At 42.8% G+C, this 20,483-nt stretch overlaps 1 protein-coding gene across 1 annotated transcript in view; it reads right to left on the reverse strand.

The window, feature by feature from the left end:
* The window catches only part of SPMAP2L (sperm microtubule associated protein 2 like), a 67,326-nt gene extending 53,388 nt beyond the window's left edge, over positions 1–13,938 (reverse strand). The window contains exon 1 of the mRNA XM_067035769.1: positions 13,439–13,938. Coding sequence (XP_066891870.1) covers positions 13,439–13,856 — 418 coding nt within the window. The 5' untranslated portion in view covers positions 13,857–13,938. The remainder of the gene's footprint in view (positions 1–13,438) is intronic.
* Between the last annotated feature and the right edge of the window lie 6,545 nt (positions 13,939–20,483).

The following is a 20,483-nucleotide window of genomic DNA, read 5'->3' on the forward strand; positions in this document are numbered from 1 at the left end:
GAGTTGGTGTTAAATACGTAGGACACTCAATGGACATAAGTTGCTGTGAGCTGAATAACGACTGGGTGAATCTAGACAACTGTGGAGCGCGCCATGCCCGTTAAGGGTATTCGGCCTGGAGGAGAATGACCAATTGAGCACAGGCTCCCAAAATAGAGGCAGGCATTCATGCATGCCTCAATAAGGTTGAGCCAATGCTCTTGGGACTTCTCCAACCCACGTTTCCCCCCGAGGTGATCAGTGCATGACAGGTGCAAGTGAAGCCCATTCTGGACAGATGAAAGCCCCCTTTTTGCTAATGTTTATCACAAGGTCAAGAACAATATGCCCAGTCATAACAGAAACTTTGGGTACAAACACAGACGGTAGAAATATTGTTATCAAGAAGCTAGCAGGATGAAGGACAGACTGTTCCCACGAGAAAGAAACTAACCTAATCTTAAACAGAACCTAGTATGCTTTAACTCCCTGAACTCCCTGTAACTGCATTTTATAAAAGCTGTGCATATAAACAATAAGATGGACACTTGTTTGCAATGGCTCCTGGTGTCCCTCCCGTCCTCACTCTTTCCTCTTAAACTTTTTCCTCATCCCCTTGCCGTCGTGCTGGCAGCGACAAGTAGCGCCCGAACAGGGACTCAAAAGACATGGCAAACTGTTGTGCAAGTTACATTCAGGTAAGGGGACCCTGTCTAGAGAAGGGACAGGGACAATGGGAGTAAAATGGGGCAAGAACAGTCTATTGAGCGTACTTATTTTATAGTTGCATTACAAGCTTTGTTAAAAGAAAAGGGAGTTTCAATTTGCAAATCTGCTTTGAAACAGTTTTTCGAAACAGTACAAGAATTATGCCCATGGTTTCCGGAGGAGGGTACTCTTAATCTTGAAGCTTGGTGCAAAATGGGGCAAGAATTTAAGAATCAATTGTATGTTAGAGGCGCAGCTGCTTTGCCTCCTGGAACCATGACCTTGTGGACTCAAATTCGAGAAATCCTTGATCCTCTGCATAAGATAGAAGTGGTTTCGGTTAAGTCAGGGGAGGAATTGGAAGATCAATTGTCTCCTTTCGAAGTCCTGAAACCAGAGGAGGAAACAACCTCTCATGCTCCTTGTGTTGATACTCTTCTTCCTCCTCCTCCTATACTTACTTCCCCAGGGGTGGAAATTGGCACCAATAATTGATTAGATGATGATTTAGATGCTTTTCCTGTTATTTCAGGGAAGCCTCAAGAACTTAGGGCTGAGCTTCCCCGCTCTTTTCCGGCCGTGGTTATTCCCTCTGCTCCTGCACCTCCCCTTAGTCGGCCTTCTACTCCATTGTTGGTCCCAACTAGTATTCAGAATAGGAAAGCCACTTCTGTTTTATCCCCTCTTCAAGCTGTTTTGCAGCAAGCTCGAGCATTGGGGGAAGATGTGTCTTCTTTCCATGCTTTTCCAGTAACTTTACAGGCTGGCCAACGAGTGTATTCCTCATTAAATTTTAAGGTTCTGAAGGAAATAAAAACAGCCACTGCTCAATATGGAGCTACTGCTCCTTTCACTCTTTCTTTATTGGATAACTTAAGTAGAGAGGCTTTATGTCCTGGGGATTGGACCTGATTATTTATTGTATCCTATGCTAACCGCTAATAAAATAGAAAATCTGTTGCAAAATTCTCTTGAATGGCAGATTGCCCTGGCTTCCTTTCCTGGACAAATTAAATATCATCTGCCTGCTGATAAATTATTACAGTTTCTTCAACAGGTGCCTGTAACCTCTTTTTCTCAAATTAGCCCTATTCCTCTTAAAGCTCCCTCCGTCTTTCTAGACGCTAGCAAAACTGGGATTATTGCTATTGTATTCATCTCTTCTAAACACAAAACCACTACTGTCTATAAATATGACACCATGTCTGTTCAAAGAGCAGAATTGAAAGCTGTCTCTTTAGCACTTTCTACATATTCTTGTCCCATAAATATCTATTCAGACAGTCAATATGTAGTATCAGCAGTAAAAGCCTTGCCACAAGCATATATTGTGTCTGCTGATGAAGAATTGTTTCACCTTTTTAAGGAAGTTCAAAAAACATTAGACCTTCGTATAGCCCCTATATTTATAGAACATATTCAGGCTCACAGTACTCTCCCCGGAGGTCTGGCCGAAGGAAATGCATTAGCTGATGCCCTCACGCATATTTTTCTTGCCTCTCCTTTTGAACTTGCCACTCAAAGCCATTCTCACTTCCATGAAAATGCTGCCTCCTTACGCAAAAGGTTTAAAGTAACTAGAGAACAAGCCCGTCAAATAGTTAAAACCTGCCCAGTTTGTCCTACACATCATAATGTTCCTATGCATGGAATCAATCCAAGGGGATTACTCCCTAATGATATTTGGCAAATGGATGTGACTCTTTATCAGCCTTTTGGGCATTTAAAATTTTTACATGTTATTGTTGATACTTACTCAGGTTTCATTTTTGCCACCGCCCAAACTGGAGAAGCTTTTAAACATGTAGCTAACCATTTACTTGCTGCCTTCTCTGTACTTAATATTCCAAAGCAAATTAAAACTGATAATGCCTCTGCTTATACTTCCACTGCCTTTCATAATTTTTGTACTATGTATCTTATATCTCACTGAACAGGTATCCCATATAACTCTCAAGGTCAGGCCATTGTTGAAAGGGCTAATTCCTCCTTAAAAACAATGCTTAAAAATTAAAAGAGGGGAATATTATTATGCATAAGAAGCTTACCTATTCCCCACATGCACAATTAGCTATAGCCTTATATGTACTTAATTTTTAAAATGTGAATCCATCAGGGGACACAGCCGCAGAAAGGCAGTGGAATCCCTCAGGGCCCTCCAATCTGTTCATAAAATGGAAAGATTTAATGACTGGCCAATGGCCAGGACCTGACCCGGTCCTTCGCAAAGGCCGAGGTTATGTTTGTGTTTTCCCCCAGGATGAGGAGACGCCACAGTGGATCCCCGAGCGTTACACCAGGGATTTCCCAACTCCAGTCCCGCATGGCTCAAACGAGAATGACTTCACCAGAACGCCGCCGCCGTCGACGGCGTCCGCGAATGGGAATCCCCACCATGGGCCAGATGCATCGACTGACCAGAGCTGCTCATCAACAGTAGCCGCCTATTTGTTTGCAAGCTCAATCAAATACCAAGACTTCAGTTTATGGTTGCATGATGACCACGCAAACATCTCATTTAGTAAGGATATACCCCAAAGACGAGGAAGAATCGAACTTATGGGACTTTTGGTCAATTCAGGAAGTTTCAACAGGAGCCCAACCTAATCGGACACAATTGGGAGTAACCCCCCCTTTCATTACCTTCATGTTATAATGATTATGCTCCTATCCCAGAAAGGGAGCCTATTTGGAGGGAATGTATCATCCTGACTTGTGGAAGTTAGTAGCCGCTATGGCTCCTTTGCAAACCAATTGTTCTGGTTCTCCCCATTGGTATGAAGGTACCCTCAGACTTATATTTTCTCAAGCTTGTGTGCCTCGTCCCTTTTTTCTGGTGGTGGGGATGGGAGAAGTTCATGCTATTCATGACACCAATTGAGTTATGTATAAAATTGTATGTAATAATTGTGTACTTACTAACTGCTTACCTGTTAAGGCCCCCTCTTCTACATTCAAACAGACTCTTGTTTTTCTTGCCATGCAACCCCCATATGTAATGGTCCCTGTGGAAGTAGAAGGACCTTGGTATACAGATTACGGATACCAATTTGCCTTAGAGTTACATGGCTTATTATCACGTACTAGAAGATTTATAGGGTTATTGATTGCTGGAATAGCTACACTTATATCTCGCATAGCTACAGCTACCGTATCCACCATAGCATTATCTCAAACTGTTCACACTGCTGAACATGTTAATAATCTTGCGCAGAATGTATCACATGCATTAGCCACACAGGATCGTATAGATCATAAAATATTTAGCAGACTGGAAGGATTAGAAGAAGCTGTAGAATTTTGGGGAAAACAACTTACACTGTTAAAAACTCAGATGTCTTTGATATGCCACGGTGGGTTTCAGTACATTTGTGTTACCCCATTAGAATTTCAGAATACAACATCCTGGTATCAGGTACAAAGACATCTCCAGGGTATCTGGCACCATACTGACATGAGTCTCGATTTACAAGATTTGCAGAGAGATATTAAAAATATAGGTAAATCTAGGTTAGACCTTGTCAGCCCTGCGAAGATTGCACAAAAGGTTCTTGACCAATTGAATGGATTCAATCCCTCTAATCTTTTGCAATACTCTATGTGGTTTTTTATTGGAATACTCACGCTTCTTATTTGTTTAGGAATTATTTGATGTTGCTTTTGGAGCTGTTGGAAGCGTTATCAATTCATGGTTCGGGCTCAAATGCATCTGCTGCACTTGAAAACTATAGGGGGAGATGTGGAGCGTGCCATGCCCGTTAAGGGTATTTGGCCTGGAGGAGAATGACCAATTGAGCACAGGCTCCCAAAATAGAAGCAGGCATTCATGCATGCCTCAGTAAGGTTGAGCCAATGCTCTTGGGACTTCTCCAACCCACGTTTCCCCCCGAGGTGATCAGTGCATGACAGGTGCAAGTGAAGCCCATTCTGGACAGATGAAAGCCCCCTTTTTGCTAATGTTTATCACAAGGTCAAGAACAATATGCCCAGTCATAACAGAAACTTTGGGTGCAAACACAGACGGTAGAAATATTGTTATCAAGAAGCTAGCAGGATGAAGGACAGACTGTTCCCACGAGAAAGAAACTATAACCTAATCTTAAACAGAACCTAGTATGCTTTAACTCCCTGAACTCCCTGTAACTGCATTTTATAAAAGCTGTGCATATAAACAATAAGATTGACACTTGTTTGCAATGGCTCCTGGTGTCCCTCCCGTCCTCACTCTTTCCTCTTAAACTTTTTCCTCATCCCCTTGCCGCCTGAATTCGAGCCCTCGGTGGTCGTGCTGGCAGCGACAGACAACATCCATATGAATGACTTTTATGCGGAATTCATCTCGACGTTCTAAGCTTTGGACTAGAGAAGGGTCAAGATAAAGTCCCTGTCCTACCCTCAAGCAGCTTGCCTTTCAGGTGGACAGACAGAAAATAAGCAGGTGAACGACTTCAGACGGTGGTGAGTACCGGAAGAAGATAAACTAGCATGATGTTCACTGCGTGGAAGGAAGGGGGCACCTAGTTTAGGGAGATAGGGAAGTGTCTTCGGAGGAAGTGACACTCTACCTGTGGAAATGAAAGACAAGAAAGGGCCGGATATAGGAGAGGGGAGAAAGGGAAATGAGAGAGGAAGAGCACTTCAGACCAAGAAACAGCAAGTGTGAAGGCCCTGAGGTGAAATTAAGAGAAAGGTGCAGCAAGACAGCAGTCAGGGTGGATGGAGGGAAGGGAGCAAGGAAAAGGAGAGCAGGATTTGTGGTGAGGCCAGATCACAATGAGCCCTGGAGGAGTTTGACTCTTATTATAAGGCCAACAGGAAGGAGCCTCTAAAGGATTCTGAGCACGATGATGAATAGCATCTCCCTTTAAGAGATAATCAGAACGTTATGGCTGTGTTATGCCCTTTAGATGTTCGTATTTTATTCCGTAGCAAAAACCCCACACTGCTCCTGTTGCAACAGTGGGATGATCTGGCCTGTGCTCCAAGCCACCTAATGGGGAAGGCTGCCATCTGCTGGGAGGAAGCATGATTAAAAAGCTGTTGTTCCCTGATGGGGACTGAGGCACTCCTACACAGGGATTCCCGCGGCATGTAGAAGTAAAGCATTTTGTAACACGGTAAGGATGAAATATCAAAGTATAACTACTCTCCAATTGCCTTCTACCCTGCCTCCTTAAGGAGCCCATGTGTGAGTTGCTCAGCCTCAGGTTCGAACGGGATACCACTGACGTATAAAGGAAAGGCAGGGAACACCTCTCAGGACAGAACTAGGGGACACAGGCGGGCAAGAGAGAGGCAAGCTGCAGCTTGAGAGAAAGAGGAGAGGTATTTGTGGGGAACAGCTGTCACTGTGACTGGGACTTGGGAAGAGATGTGCCTCAAGAACATTTCAGCAGGATTTGCTCTGTGTTAGATGGTATAATTCTCTTGAAGGTACTTCGGTAAGACCTACATTATTTCTCAAAGCTTTCTGAAGTAAAATTTGTGCTTGTTTTAGGTGCACTATGGTTTTGAAGACCGGTCTTAAAGCAGTCCAAGTCTATGCTGGGTATGACCATGTAAACAAACATTGGGATGTTCTTTGACATGACAGATTAAACTATATAATCATTACTACTATTCATTCTTCCTCAATGCTCTCCTAGGCACAGCTCCCCACTGCCTTAGCTCAGGGTCATTTGGGCAAGAGATAGGAGAATGTGGGAAAGGGTTTTGCTTGAGGGTGAGAAGGCAGAGGCAGGAAGAGGGCAAGCCCTTCCATCTGGTTCAACAACAACAAAAACTGGGACCTCCATGCAAACTAGAGCTCAAAAATATCACATCACCAAGCTAACTATTAAGCTGTGTCTCCTCTCACACCCCCTCGGTCTGCACTTTTGTGACCTTTTTCTCTTGTTTCAAATATATGTTTCATGTTCATTTTCACCCAATTTCATCTGTGTCAAGATAGCACTGGCAACTGAGTAGGCACTAAGAAAGTTGGGTTTATAACTCATACCATACACCAGAATAAATTCTAAATGGATCAAAGATGTCAATGTTTAAGAAAAAAAACCCATGGTGAATTCTTTCATCATCTAGAAGTAGAAAGAGACATTTCTAATTATGATTCAATACAGAAGCCATAAAAGAGGTCAGCACTTCCATTTAACTCAGAAAAATGAAGTGACGGTCCTACAGGATACTCCAGTCCACTTTACTTTCAATGCCATGGATGTGTTGAGGATGTGTTTGGCCTCCCCAACCACACTGACAGTCCTTCAAGGATGGGACCCACATCTTATTCATCTACAGCTCAGTGCCTATGCCCTGAACATAGTAAGTGCTCAATAAAGTTTAACAGTGACAGTGATGATCAGTGACGACACATTAGTAAGGTATTAGAATGATGGAACTTACTCTACAATATACATTTTTAAAATGTGCACACAACCAAAACTGCCATGTCTCAGTCATCTCAACACCCTCACAGGACACAGAAGAGTGCCTTAGTATATTCTCAGTAAACGTCTTTCATATGAAGGAATGTTTGAGTGAGAGAGGCATGGTGACATGCTGACTACAAATGGCCTAATGTTTACATTATTTTATGTAAATAATATATAAATATACATGCTGCTTATTGAATTAACATAAAGACTTGCTGGAATTTTTAACAAGGAAAATCTAGAAGATAAATTGAGAAGATAGAACCTTTAAAGTAGTCCTTTCTAAAGCAAAGTCTGAAAACTTTCTATACTGGGACTTCAGAGGGGCTACTGTGGGGCAGCACAGACAGACAAGGCCCTCTAAAAGGTAGGCTCTTTCCCACCCTTTAAAAACATGGGCTGAGATCTGAACAGGAATTAACCATGAGATTATCCTAGGAAAACAATAAACATCTAGGGAGAGAAAACCACCCATGCGGATTCTGAAGCAGGAGCAAGTATGGAATTGGCCTTTTAGGGGAACAGAAAAGAAGCCAGTGTGACTGGGGCAGAGTGAGCAGGAGGGAGAGTGGTATGGAGTGAGGTCAGAGAGCCCATGGAGCTCTAGAGACCCCTACAAAAGGTTTGGGTTTATCCTAAGAGCAATAGGGCACCACAGGAAGGATAATATAGTAAGGGAAAGATGTGATCCAATTTGCTTTAAAAATATCCCCTCTGGGGCTTCCCTGGTGGCGCAGTGGTTGAGAATCCGCCTGCCGATGCAGGGGACATGGGTTTGTGCCCCGGTCCGGGAAGATCCCACATGCCGCAGAGCAGCTAGGCCCGTGAGCCATGGCCGCTGAGCCTGCGCATCTGGAGCCTGTGCTCCGCAACGGGAGAGGCCACAACGGTGAGAGGCCCGCATACAGCAAAAAAAAAAGAAAAAAAAAAATTTCCCCTCTGGCTAAGGTAGTAAAGACCTGAAAGGGGTCAAGAGCAGAAGCAGGGAGGAGAACGTAGAAATCCAGGTGAGAAATGCCTGTAAGTGGGATGAGTGGGATGATGACCGTCAATGACCGTAAGTAGCAGAGGAAATGAATGAATTCAGGCAATGGTCTGGAAAGAAAACAAACAGAACTTACATTGGATGCATTGGATTTGAGGGTAAAGAAAAAGGAATCAGGGTGAAATAGAGTTTGGTGGGGGGAAAATCTTCAGTCTTCAGTCAGAAGACTGAAGGAGGAACAAGATTGGGAGGAAAATCAAGACTTCTGTCTCAAAGCATATTATATTTGAGATGCCTATGATACATCCAAATGAAGATGTCCAGTAGGCAGTTGAATACAAAAGTGTGGGACTTTAAAAACATGAGCAGACCAAAGAGTGTATTTTTGGTAGAATGATCTGGTACACCTTTATAAGGAGGTGACAAATACCTGAGGGAAGAGTGTCCTAGCAGAGGAAAAAGCAAGTGAAATGATCAAGGTGGGAGCAAGGAGGCCCATGTGGCTGGAAAGCAGAGACAGTGGGGAGAGTGGTGGGACACGAGGCTGGAGAGGCAGGTCAGATCATGTGGGCCTTGTAGGCTTACTTAGGACTTTAGACTACAAACTCTGCAAGATGAGAACTCCCTCTGGAGAGGTGAGAGCAGGAGAGTTGTGTGTAATTTATGTTCTAAGGGATCCCTGTGACTGCCACATGAACCATGAACCGGTGGAAATGATGTGGGCAAGGCATGAATGTGGCAAGAGTGGAAGCTACTGCAGCAGACCAGGCAAGAGATGATAGTGGCTTACAAAGGTGATGAAGGCTTGGATGTTAAGAATGGTCATTGTCATGACATATTTCAAAACTAGGGTTTGCTAATGGCTTGGAGGCAAAGTGTAAGGGAAAAACGGGTGTCAAGAATGATTCCAAGGTTTTTGACCTGAGCACCTGGATGAATGAACTGTGGTGCCACTTGCTAAAATGGGGAACAGTGGAGGAAGAGCAAGTTTGGGGGCAGAAGTAAGAGTTCAGTTATGCATATGTTAAATTTTACATTTCTACTAGATATTTGAGTAGGGTTGTTAACGAGACAATTGGTTACAAAACTCTGGAGCTCAAGAAAGAAATGGAGGCTGGAGATAATTTGGGAAGTCATCAGCATATAATTAAAGCCACAGAACTGATGACATCATCCAGGGAGCAAGGAAAGTTCTAAAGAATCTGAGAGAACTGAGCCATCGCCCACTTCAACCTAGAGGCTGGGAAAAGAAAGAAGATCTAGCAAAGGAAACTGAGTCAGGAGCATTCAGTGAGGTAGGATGACAATGAAGTGGTATCCCAGAAGTCAAGTAGAGAAAGACGTCCAAGAAACAGGGAGTGAATGTGTCAAACAAGTAAGATGAGGATGAAGAATTAGCCATTGAATTTGGCAAGGTAGAGGTCATTGTGACCTCAACAAGAGGAACTTCAGTTAAGTAGAGGGGATAAAAGCTTAAGTTCTCAAGAGAATGGGAAGAGAGGATATGGAGACAAAAACTCATAAACAACTATTTTGAGGAATTTTCCTCTAAAATGGAGCAGAGTATAGGAGTGGTACCTGGAGGGGTACATGGGGTTAAGGGAAGGTTTGGTTTCTTCAAGATAGGAGTTATTGCTGCATGTTCATGTGCTCATGGGAATGATCCAGTGGAGAGGGAAATAAAATGATGTGGGAAAGAGAGGGGCTAATTTTAGAGGCAAAGAGCTTAAAGTTAGGTGGAATAGGATTCAACATACAGGTTGAGAGAATGGCCTCTGGTAAGAATAAAGACAGCTTGTCTATTATTAACAGGACAAAGGTAGAGTATATATGTATAGATCCTGGTAGTTTGGTAGGTTCCATGTTAGCAAATGAATTGATTAGGGAAATGTAGTATGACTGCCATACAATCACTGAGAGCAATGAAAACACACTTGAAGTTCAAGGTCATGGATTTAAAGATCAACATAGTTGTTTGTTTTCCCTTGTCATCATTTTTTTTTTGCATCTTTTCAAGTGCAGGCAAGAATTGGATTTAACTAAGCAAGAATGATAGAGGGAGAGACAAGGGAGCTAATACTTGCAAGGAAGTGATTCTATTGGTAGACCATGGACTATAAGGTAAGGAGAGACAGAAGGACATAAGGTAGTGACTGATATATAATGAACAGTTGATAGCATCAGTGGACTAGAAGTCCCTTTGAAGCTGAAGAATTGAGAGGGTACAAGGAGGAGTAAGTGAGCTGGAAAGATAGATGTGCTTAGAGATTAGAGTGCTTGAAACAGAGATTTTGGAAATGATACAGCAATTGACATTATCAAAGGCTAATGCAGTGGGTGTCTAAGATGCAGTGAAGGATCCCATCATTCAAAGTGAAGAGGTCAAAGAACTAAGAAGGCATATGGATCACCTGTACTGAAATATCTACACAAAAAGGTGACAAAAGGGTTGGCGGTGGGAGAAAGACAGTAAACTAGAGCAGTTTCAGTGGAGTGGAGGAGAAAGATGCCTAACTAGGTGGGTAGAGGAGAGAATGGCAAGCAAGAAAAAGGAGTCAGTGAGTACAGATAACTCTTTTGACAAGCTCTGCAGTGACCTGCAGAAAAATGGGGCTGATGGTGTGAGAAGGAAGGGTCTGAAGAAGACATAGGGTTAAGGGTTATTTCAAGATATAAGATTCTGCTCAACATCATTAATCATTAGAGAAATGCAAATCAAAACTACAATGAGATATCATCTCACACCAGTCAGAATGTCCATCATCAAAAATCTACAAACAATACATGCTGGAGAGTGTGTGGAGAAAAGGGAACCCTCTTGCACTGTTGGTGGGAATGTAAATTGATACAGCCACTATGGAGAACAGTATGGAGGTTCCTTAAAAAACTAAAAATAGAATTACCATATGACCCAGCAATCCCACTACTGGGTATATACCTTGAGAAAACCATAGTCCAAAAAGAGTCATGTACCACGATGTTCATTGCAGCTCTATTTACAATAGCCAGGACATGGAAGCAACCTTAGTGTCCATTGACAGATGAATGGATAAAGAAGATGTGGCACATATATATACAATGGACTATTACTCAGCCATTAAAAGAAACAAAATTAAGTTATTTGTAGTGAGGTAGATGGACCTAGAGTCTGTCATACAGAGTGAAGTAAGTCAGAAAAAGAAAAATAAATACTTTATGCTAACACATATATATGGAATCTAAAAAACAACAACAACAAAATGGTCATGAAGAACCTAGGGGCAAGATAGGAATAAAGACGCAGACCTGCTAGAGAATGGACTTGAGGACACGGGGAGGGGGAAGGGTAAGCTGGGACAAAGTGAGAGAGTGCCATGGACATATATACACTACCAAATATAAAAGAGATAGCTAGTGGGAAGCAGCCACATAGCACAGGGAGATCAGCTCGGTGCTTTGTGACCACCTAGAGGGATGGGATAGGGAGGGTGGGAGGGAGGGAGACCCAAGAGGGAAGACATATGGGGACATATGTATATGTATATGTATAACTGATTCACTTTGTTATAAAGCAGAAACTAACACACCATTGTAAAGCAATTATACTCCAGTAAAAATGTTAAAAAAAAAAAAAAGATAGAAGATTCTAGAGTACATGTGTATGCTCATGGGTCTGATTCATTAGAAAGAGAGAGACTGATGCTGTTAGGAGAGGGGATAACTGCAGGAACAAAGGTCTTCAGGAGACAAGAGTGGATTCCAAAGCACAAGTGGAGGCTTTTGCCTCTCATAGAAAGAGGCACAGCTCTTCCCTGAAATATGAGAAAAGGCAGAATCCATGGGTGCAGGTTAGAGTAAGGCAATAGATTAGTGGTATGAAAATAAGGGAGTTCATGACATCGTTTCTATTTTCTCAAGTGTGAGGCAAAGTCTTCTGCTGTTTGGGGTCAAAGGTGTGAAGGCTGGAGTAGAGTAAAGAAGGCATTTAGTCATCTCACAGATTAGGAGAACTAATTTATTAGGTGAATAAAGTGGGCTTGCTAGGCAGTGCCAAGTGACCAGCTGAGATTTGTGGTCATGAAATTGAAATAAAAGCAGTCAGTATGATTGTGTGATTTTGTACAGGAAGAGTCAGCTGCCCAGGTGCAGGCAGAGGGTGGATGTGTGGGCTTAACCAGGGTTGAGGTTTTCCCAGGAGAAGTAGGGTGAACAGCCAAAGAGCCAATGGGGTGGCGAAGATGTTGTAAGTAAGCAACTGACATGACAGACCATAGAATCAAGGCTGATAAAGACGAGTCAAGGAGAAAATGAGATGAAACGTGGTCAGCCAAGGAACTGGAAGCCCAATGTGGACAAGGAATTGTTCTGGGTGGAGTCATCAATGAGAGGCCATAAGTGAGCTGGATGTTTATACCCAAGTCCCATCAGCCCTGTTAGCTTGTGAACTTGGTGATGACTGAACATATAGTAAGCACTTAGTAAACATACTCTTTGAATTTTTTGCTCAATGAGTGTTTTGTTACTACATCTTTAACAATGTAATAGCATTTATTGAGCACCACCATGTGCTAAACACTGAGAAAACTATCCTCCCTTCAAGGATCCCTCCCCTTAGCTGAGGAAAAAGATAGTGATATAACCCGAAATCTTAAGTGCTATAATAGAGGTATGTTCAAAGTGGCAGCACAGAGAACTGCAATGACTTACTGCAGAGAAGCCTTAAGAAGGGCTTCAAAAAGAAGTGACAGTGATTAATTGAGGACAGCTAGTGATAGTGACTAATCAAGGACAGCTAGGAAGTCCCCAGGTGGAGAGAGAGCAGAGTGAAGAGACTGTTTCATCACCAGAGTCTCAATTTCCTATCAGAGCTTCTTGAGGTCCAAAGACAGGGCACTGCAAAACAGCAGGTAAATGACACAGCAGGTAAATGACACAAGTGTTATCCTCCTTCAAAACAAAATGGGGGGACTTCCTTCGTGGCACAGTGGTTAAGAATCCACTTGCCAATGCAGGGGACACGGGTTCAAGCCCTGGTCAGGGAAGATCCCACGTGCCGTGGAGCTACTAAGCCCGTTGAGTCACAACTACTGAGCCTGCACTCTAGAGCCCTTACGCCACAACTACTGAGCCCTCGTGCTTACAGCCGGTGCTCCACAACAAGAGAAGCCACCGCAGCGAGAAGCCCGCGCACTGCAACGAAGAGCAGCCCCGCTCGCCGCAACTAGAGAAAGCTCGCGCAGCAGCGAAGACCCAGTGCAGTCAAAAATAAATAAATTTATATTTTTAAAAAAACGGCTCCTTGCAGGCAAACCTTCCCATTAGAACTCCCAGAGGGACCCCCGGGACCCCCAACACCTACCTCTCAGGGAAGATGGCGGAAGCCGTGGCAGGAATCTGGTCAGCAGAGACGGGGAGATCATCACGCCAGCTCTGGGAAGCAACTCGACTTCGTGGGGCTTGTGGGGCTCGCGGGGAGCATGTGGCCCCTGGGGCTTATGGGGCTTGCGGGCCTCACAGGGTGGATGAGGCTCGTAGGGTGCATGGAGTTTTAGGGGCCTGTGGGGCTCACAGGGCTGGTAGAGCTCATAGGGCTCGTGGGGCTCGGAGATCTGGTGGGACTCTGCACACTCCTCGGTCTCATCTGGCTGGTTGTGCATGTCAAATATCCTGACTACAAAGGGCTTCTGCAGGGCTTCGGAGGGAGCGGATATTTCTGCCGTGTCATGCCCATCGGACAGCCCAGAAGAACCCGAAAACTCTTGGCTCTCCACTGGCATCCCAGAAGCTTCCGCTGGGCGACGGCCGGAGGCTGCTCGCCTTCTAGAAGATGCGAGAGGATGGGCTGGCGGCCCGCACTCCGCGCCCCGCCCCAGTGCGCCCAACCCCGACGCGGCAGCGGCGCGACAAGCCCCGCCTCTGCGCCCCTCCCTGCACGTTCTCCCGTTGCCATGAGGACCCGCCAAGCTTCGGCGGCCCACCTGGGGCCCCGCCCCTTAGAAAGGAGACAGGTGAAAAAGAGAAAAGGTGCGGGCTCCTGATCAGCTGTTTTTGCTTCCCTTACTTTAAGTCTGTTTCTAAGCGCATACACTTGCATGTAGCATCATTATATCTTCTTGCAGAGTTGACTTCTTTATCATTATGTAATTCCCCTCTTTTAAAGTTATTTTTCATTTTATTGAGAAATAATTGACATACATCCCTGTATAAGTTTAAGGTGTACAGCATGATGGTGTGATTTACATGTATTGTGAAATGATTACCATGATAAGTTTAGTTAACATCCATCCTCTCATATTGATACAATAAAAAAGTTTTTTTCTCCTTGTTATGAAAATTCTTAGGATCTACTCTTAACAACTTTCCTATAATGCATACAGCAGTGTTAACTAGAGTCGTCATGTTGTAGGTTCCATCCCTGGTGCTTATGTATGTTATAACTGGAAGTTTGTATCTTTTGACCACCTTCCTCTAACCGACCCCCTGCCCCCAATCCATATAACCACAAACCTGATTCCTTTTTCTGAGTTTGGTGTTTGTTTAAATTCCTCATATCAGTAGATCATATAGTACTTGTCTTTCTATCTTATTTTGCTTAGCATAATGCCTTCAAGGTCCACCCATGTTGCTGCAAATGATAGGATTTCCTTGTTTTTTAATGGCTGAATAATATTCCATTGTATGCATGTTTGCATGCACATATATATATATATATATATATATATATATATATATATATATATATACTACAAATTCTTTTATCCATTCACCCATCCATGGACACTTAGGTTGTTTCCATGTCTTCTCTACTGAAAATAATGCTGCTAGGAACATGGTGGTGCAGATATCTTTTTGAGTTAGTGTTTTCATTTCCTTTGGATATATTCTCAGAAGTGGAATTGCTGGATTATATGGTAGTTCTATTTTTAATTTTTTGAGGACCCTCCATACTGTTTTCCACAGTGGCTGTACCAATTTACAATCCCACCAACGGTACCAAAGATTCCCTTTTCTCTACACAAGCTGGCATTTGTTATCTTGTCTTTTTTTTTTTTTTTTTTTTTGCGTTACGCGGGCCTCTCACTGCCGTGGCCTCTCCCGCCGCGGAGCACAGGCTCCGGACGCAAAGGCCCAGCGGCCACGGCTCACGGGCCCAGCCGCTCCGCGGCACGCGGGATCCTCCCGGACCAGGGCACGAACCCGTGTCCCCCGCATCAGCAGGCGGACTCCCAACCACTGCGCCACCAGGGAAGCCCATCTTGTCTTTTTGATGATGGTCATTCTAATAGGCTTGGGGGGATACTTCATTGGTTGTTTTCTCATTTTGTTGATGGTTTCTTTTGCTGTGTAGAAGCTTTTTAGTTTGATGTAGTCCCACTTATCTTTTATTTTGTTGCTTGTGCTTTAGGTATAATTCCCCTCTTTATCTTTGATAACTTTCATTATTCTCAAATCTTCTCTGTCTGAAATTAATATAGCTACTCCTGCTTTCTTCTGATTAGTGTTATATCTTTCTTCATTCACATAATTTTAATCTATATGTCTCTTTATATTCAAAGTGAGTTTCTTGTAAGCAAGAAGTGAGTTTATGGATCTTTTATTTTTTAATCCACTCTGAAATTTGTCTTTTAATTGGTGCATTTAGACCACCGAACTTCAAAATGATTATTGATTTAGTTGAATTAATAGCTACCATATTTTTACTGTTTTCTATCTGTTGTCCTTGTTCTTTGTTTCTCTTTGTGTCTTCCATTCTTTTTCTACCTTTTGTGGTTTTAATTGAGCATTTTATTTGATTTCATTTTCTCTTTTCTTGGCATATCATTTATAACTTCTTATATTTTTTTTAGTAGTTGTCCTAGAGTTTGCAATATACATTAACAACAAATCCAAGTCTACTTTCAAATAACACTATACCACTTCACAGGTAATGTGAATACCTTATAATAACTAAATAATCCAAATTCCTCCCTCCATCCCTTGTATCATTGCTGTCATAACATTTATACACACATATAAGCATACATAGTCAAATATAATGTTGCTATTATTATTTTGAAGAAACTGTAATCTGTTAGATCAATTAAGAATAAGACAAATGAAAGTTTTAATTTTACCTTCACTTATTCCTTTTCCAATGTTCTTCCTTTCTTTATGTAGGTCCAATATCTGACCTATATCATTTTCCTTCTGTCTAAAGAATTTCTTTTTAACATATCTTGCAACACAGAAATACTGGCAAAAACTTCCCTCAATTTTTGTCTAAGAAATTTTTCTCCTTCACTTTTTTTTGGGGGGTACGTGGGCCGCTCACTGTTGTGGTCTCTCCTGTTGTGGAGTGCAGGCTCCAGATGCACAGGCTCAGTGGCCATGGCTCATGGGCCTAGCCGCTCCGCAGCATGTGGGATCTTCCCGGACCGGGGCACGAACCCATGTCCCCTGCATCAGCAGGCGGACTCTCAACCACTGCACCACCAGGGAAGCCCCAAAACTCTATTCTTAAGAATGCTTTTATCATAAAGATTTGCCTGCAGGTTTACCAATTTCTCTGCCCACCATTTTCTCTTCGCAACTGAATGAAAGCAAAAATTCATAGCATTTTACTTGCAGGCTGGAGGTGGGGTACAAAAGGGGATACAAAAAACTCCCAGTTTTCTGGCTTAAGCATATTGATGGGTGAGGAGACATTTACTGACCAGTTGGATTACAAGGGAAAGGAACAGATATGGAGACATATCAAACATTTTGTCTTGACGATATTAGGCTTGAGAGGCCAATGAGACAGCCAGGTAGAGATGTCAGGCAACATCTGGATATGTTTGGCTGGAGAGATAAATTTGGGAGTCATTAGCATATAGATAGTATTTAATGTCAAGAGGAAAGGTGAAATCATCCTAGGAGAGAGTGTAAAGAGGAGACAAGAGGATCTAATGCAACTTTGGGGCACAGCAATATTTTGAGACGTGGTGACTCCAGAACTGCCAGAGAAAGGGTTTCTGGGTTGCCATCTGGTTACAAGAGGTTTGGAGCTTACCTCTATTTGCATTTGCAGAGAAGGAAACACATTGTATTTACTTAGATTGCATTTATATTTGGGGTAGTAAGGGAGAAGGGAGGCTGTTATAGGAGGGGTGCGAAAGCCTTCCCCTCAACTCCCCTTTATTACCACCACTGCAAAAAGAAGAAAATGAAAAGAACAGAAAGTGATTCTCACACTGTACCCAAGCACTAAACTACACATGCATTCTGAAAGTCTAGGAAAATCTGACCCAGTGTTTCATTTCACAAAGACCCAATGTTGATAACATTAAGTCTGGCTTAAGGTATAACGATAATGTGGCTATAGGCTATCGGTTATCCCCAGAACTACTGAGAAAGACAAGCTTACTCTCCAGGAACTCCAACTGGCTGTCTTCAGTGCTGATGCATACTGCATTGAAACCTTGGGCTGGTGCCACGCTGTGCTGGACTCTGTTTAAAACTAGAGAGTGGAGAACATTGGTCTTTCCTGCTCCATCCAGGCCCAGCAATAGGATCTGCTTATTTTTCTCCTATGAAACAAAAGATAAGTCAATAAAGCTATGCTATCAGGGCCTGGTTTTCCTGGCTCCTGGCAGTGTGCCTGCCAAAAATATTGTAAACCAGAACAAAACTTCGCAAAACATTTAATAGGTCTAGAACAAGCTGTACCAGTCAGTTTGTATTTTATATAATCAGCCATCAGTTATGTGATATTAATTGCATACCCCCTCTCCATCCCCCAACTCCTGGTCAATCTATCAAATAAATACTTTATATATATATATATATATTAGGATTTATGGGAGATGCCATATTTTCAGGGTTAATTTTCAGACTTCACTTTGCTTCCTGAGTTCATGTCTATTGGAGACTGCAACAGAATTCAATTTGTTGTATGGGGTCTTGGGGCCTACTTGTTCCATATATTGACTTTGCCACTCAGCATGTAAGCAATCTAAGGTCTCATATTATTAATCTGTCTTGTCTTTCCAGTTGAATCACTAGATTAAAAGCTCTTAGGGCAAGGTTACCCTCATAAATGAAAAGGCGAAGATTACAGAAACTGTTAAACCAGTTCCAATCATAATTGAGGATTTAAAAATCTGATGCTAAAACCTGGCGAACTAGATGTAAACTTTAGGAAGAAGCATTCTACCAACATACCAACCTTAGAAAATTTTATGACAAGTGGTTGAAGGGCAAGAAGGGCAGGCTGGTATGAAGACAGAAATAGAAATTTCAGAGTGCTCAGAAAGGTGACTTTTAGGGTACAAACTTTAATGTAAACAGTAATAAATGAGCAACCATCCAGCCAGACTACTCACAGGAATTCTATTCTATTTCTCAAACAGCCTACTAGAGAGATTTCTCATGCATAAAAAACACTAATAAATGTCTTCAGTGGCATTGGTTTAAAAATAATAATCTTATATGCTTCTGCTTGAACACTAAATTTTGACATTAGACTTAGACTGGATTTCTGTTTAAAAAAAAAAAGTAATCCTAAACAGCACTAAATGTCTATCCACCTCCCACATCTTTTTTTTTTTTTTTTTTTTTTTAAATATATAAGATCTATGTAAAAGTAAGATGTTTTAAGGTCTGGTCTAATAGGGTCTTGTGTACAAGGCAGCATTTAATAAACCTGTCTAGTGAATAACAGAATGTTTGTTTTTGGAGTGAATTCTTGATGGCTCTTAAAGCAAAAGGTATTGCCATAGGTGTTGCGTCTCTCCATCCCCACTTCCTCCCCACTCCCTCTTACCCACACCTAAATGTCATAGTGTCTGTCATTCTGAGAGAGCGATGGTAAGGAGGAGGCACTTGATGCATGAAGGGGATGCTTTAAAGCAATGATGCCACCAAGAACTGGCTGCAAGATGTGGATTGTGTCCCCCTCATTATCTCCACCAATGGCTCTACTCAGGCTATCCCAACATATTTCATCAGTTCCAAGATGCTGGTTTTTTTTTTTTTCCTCACATTTTAACATCTCTGAAATGAGGACTTTACAATCTATGGTATGTCATATTTTGGTTGGCAGCATGTTTTTTCTTTGTTTGTGTTACCTAAAATAATGGCACCTTAGATCCTATGAAATAGGAACTGTGAATAAAAACAGTTCCCTACTCCCTTTCCAACCATATCGCTGCTCCTAAACCCCTAGAAATCCTCCAGTCACTGATGCTTTGCATTTTGCTTATTTTTTAGTCTAAAATACAAGCCTCCTCATGTTTATAATCTCTTAAGAAAAGCTGGGGTTACTGTAAACCAGGAGTTCAGACCGAAATGTGATTCTCAACACCACTGTTGCTTACAAAAGTTATTTATCTAACTATATGTGAACCTATGTAGTCTGTGTTTTACCAGAGATCAAATCTTCATTAATAATTCATTGTTTAGAACCAGAAAGCAGCTCTAAGCTCAGGAACTCCAGGAGCACAGAGCGCACTGAGATGATCCAAATAATACCTGTTTTTCCTTCTTCCCTCTCAATTTTTAAATCATGGTAAAATACACAACATAAAATTTACCATCATAACCATTCTTAAACATACGGTTTTATTAAATCCATTCATAATATTGTGCAACCATCACCACTATCCATCTCCAAAACTGTTCATCTTGTAAGATTGAAACTGTACTCATTAAACTCGAACTCCGCACTCCCCCTTCCCCCAGGCCCCACCATTCTATTCACTGATTCTGACTACTCTAGGTACATCGTATACGTGGAATCACAGGTATTTGTCCTTTTGTGACTGCAGAGCCTGGTTCTGAGACCTCTCAGTTAAACCTTTGTGCCCGTCCCTTCTGGGCGCTGGTGGTCTGAAAACAATGGAAGTAGTAACCTCAGCGCCCACAGAAAATGTCCAGAGGGACCTAAAACACATCCTGCACAAATTCAGGAACCCTGCACCTTCCCGCATGGAACTTACGAAACAGAAAAGACTGGGAGAGAGAGCGCATGTGTGGTGAGGGTTTGGGGCTGGTTTCAGAGTCGTGGGCGGACTGGGAGCTAGCGTTGGGCGTCGGACAGAGATGGGGCTGGAAAGAGGGCTGTTCCCCGCGCTCCCGTGAACCTCTTCAACACTAGACCTGACGAGACCTGACCTTCCTCAACACTAGACCTAAACCTTGGTCGCAGGGTTGAGGTTAGGGGTGAGAGCGGGCAAGGGGCTGGCGTTCGCAGCTTGGCACACCCGTTCCACCCGCGGGTACAAAGCCCGCACATGAGACCGGATTCCCTCCGGCCCGAGAGGCGGCGCTCCGGCCAGAACGCCGACAATGGCCTTGGGTGAGGAGGGTCTGAGGCACCCATCTCTTACCAGCAGCTCCAGCGGCGGCTTTGCCAAAGTGCTGTTGTCCTTCTCTTTCTCTTCTTT

The sequence above is a fragment of the Kogia breviceps genome, chromosome 6 (genome assembly GCF_026419965.1).
Source record: "Kogia breviceps isolate mKogBre1 chromosome 6, mKogBre1 haplotype 1, whole genome shotgun sequence".
NCBI classification, from domain to species: Eukaryota; Metazoa; Chordata; class Mammalia; order Artiodactyla; family Physeteridae; genus Kogia; species Kogia breviceps.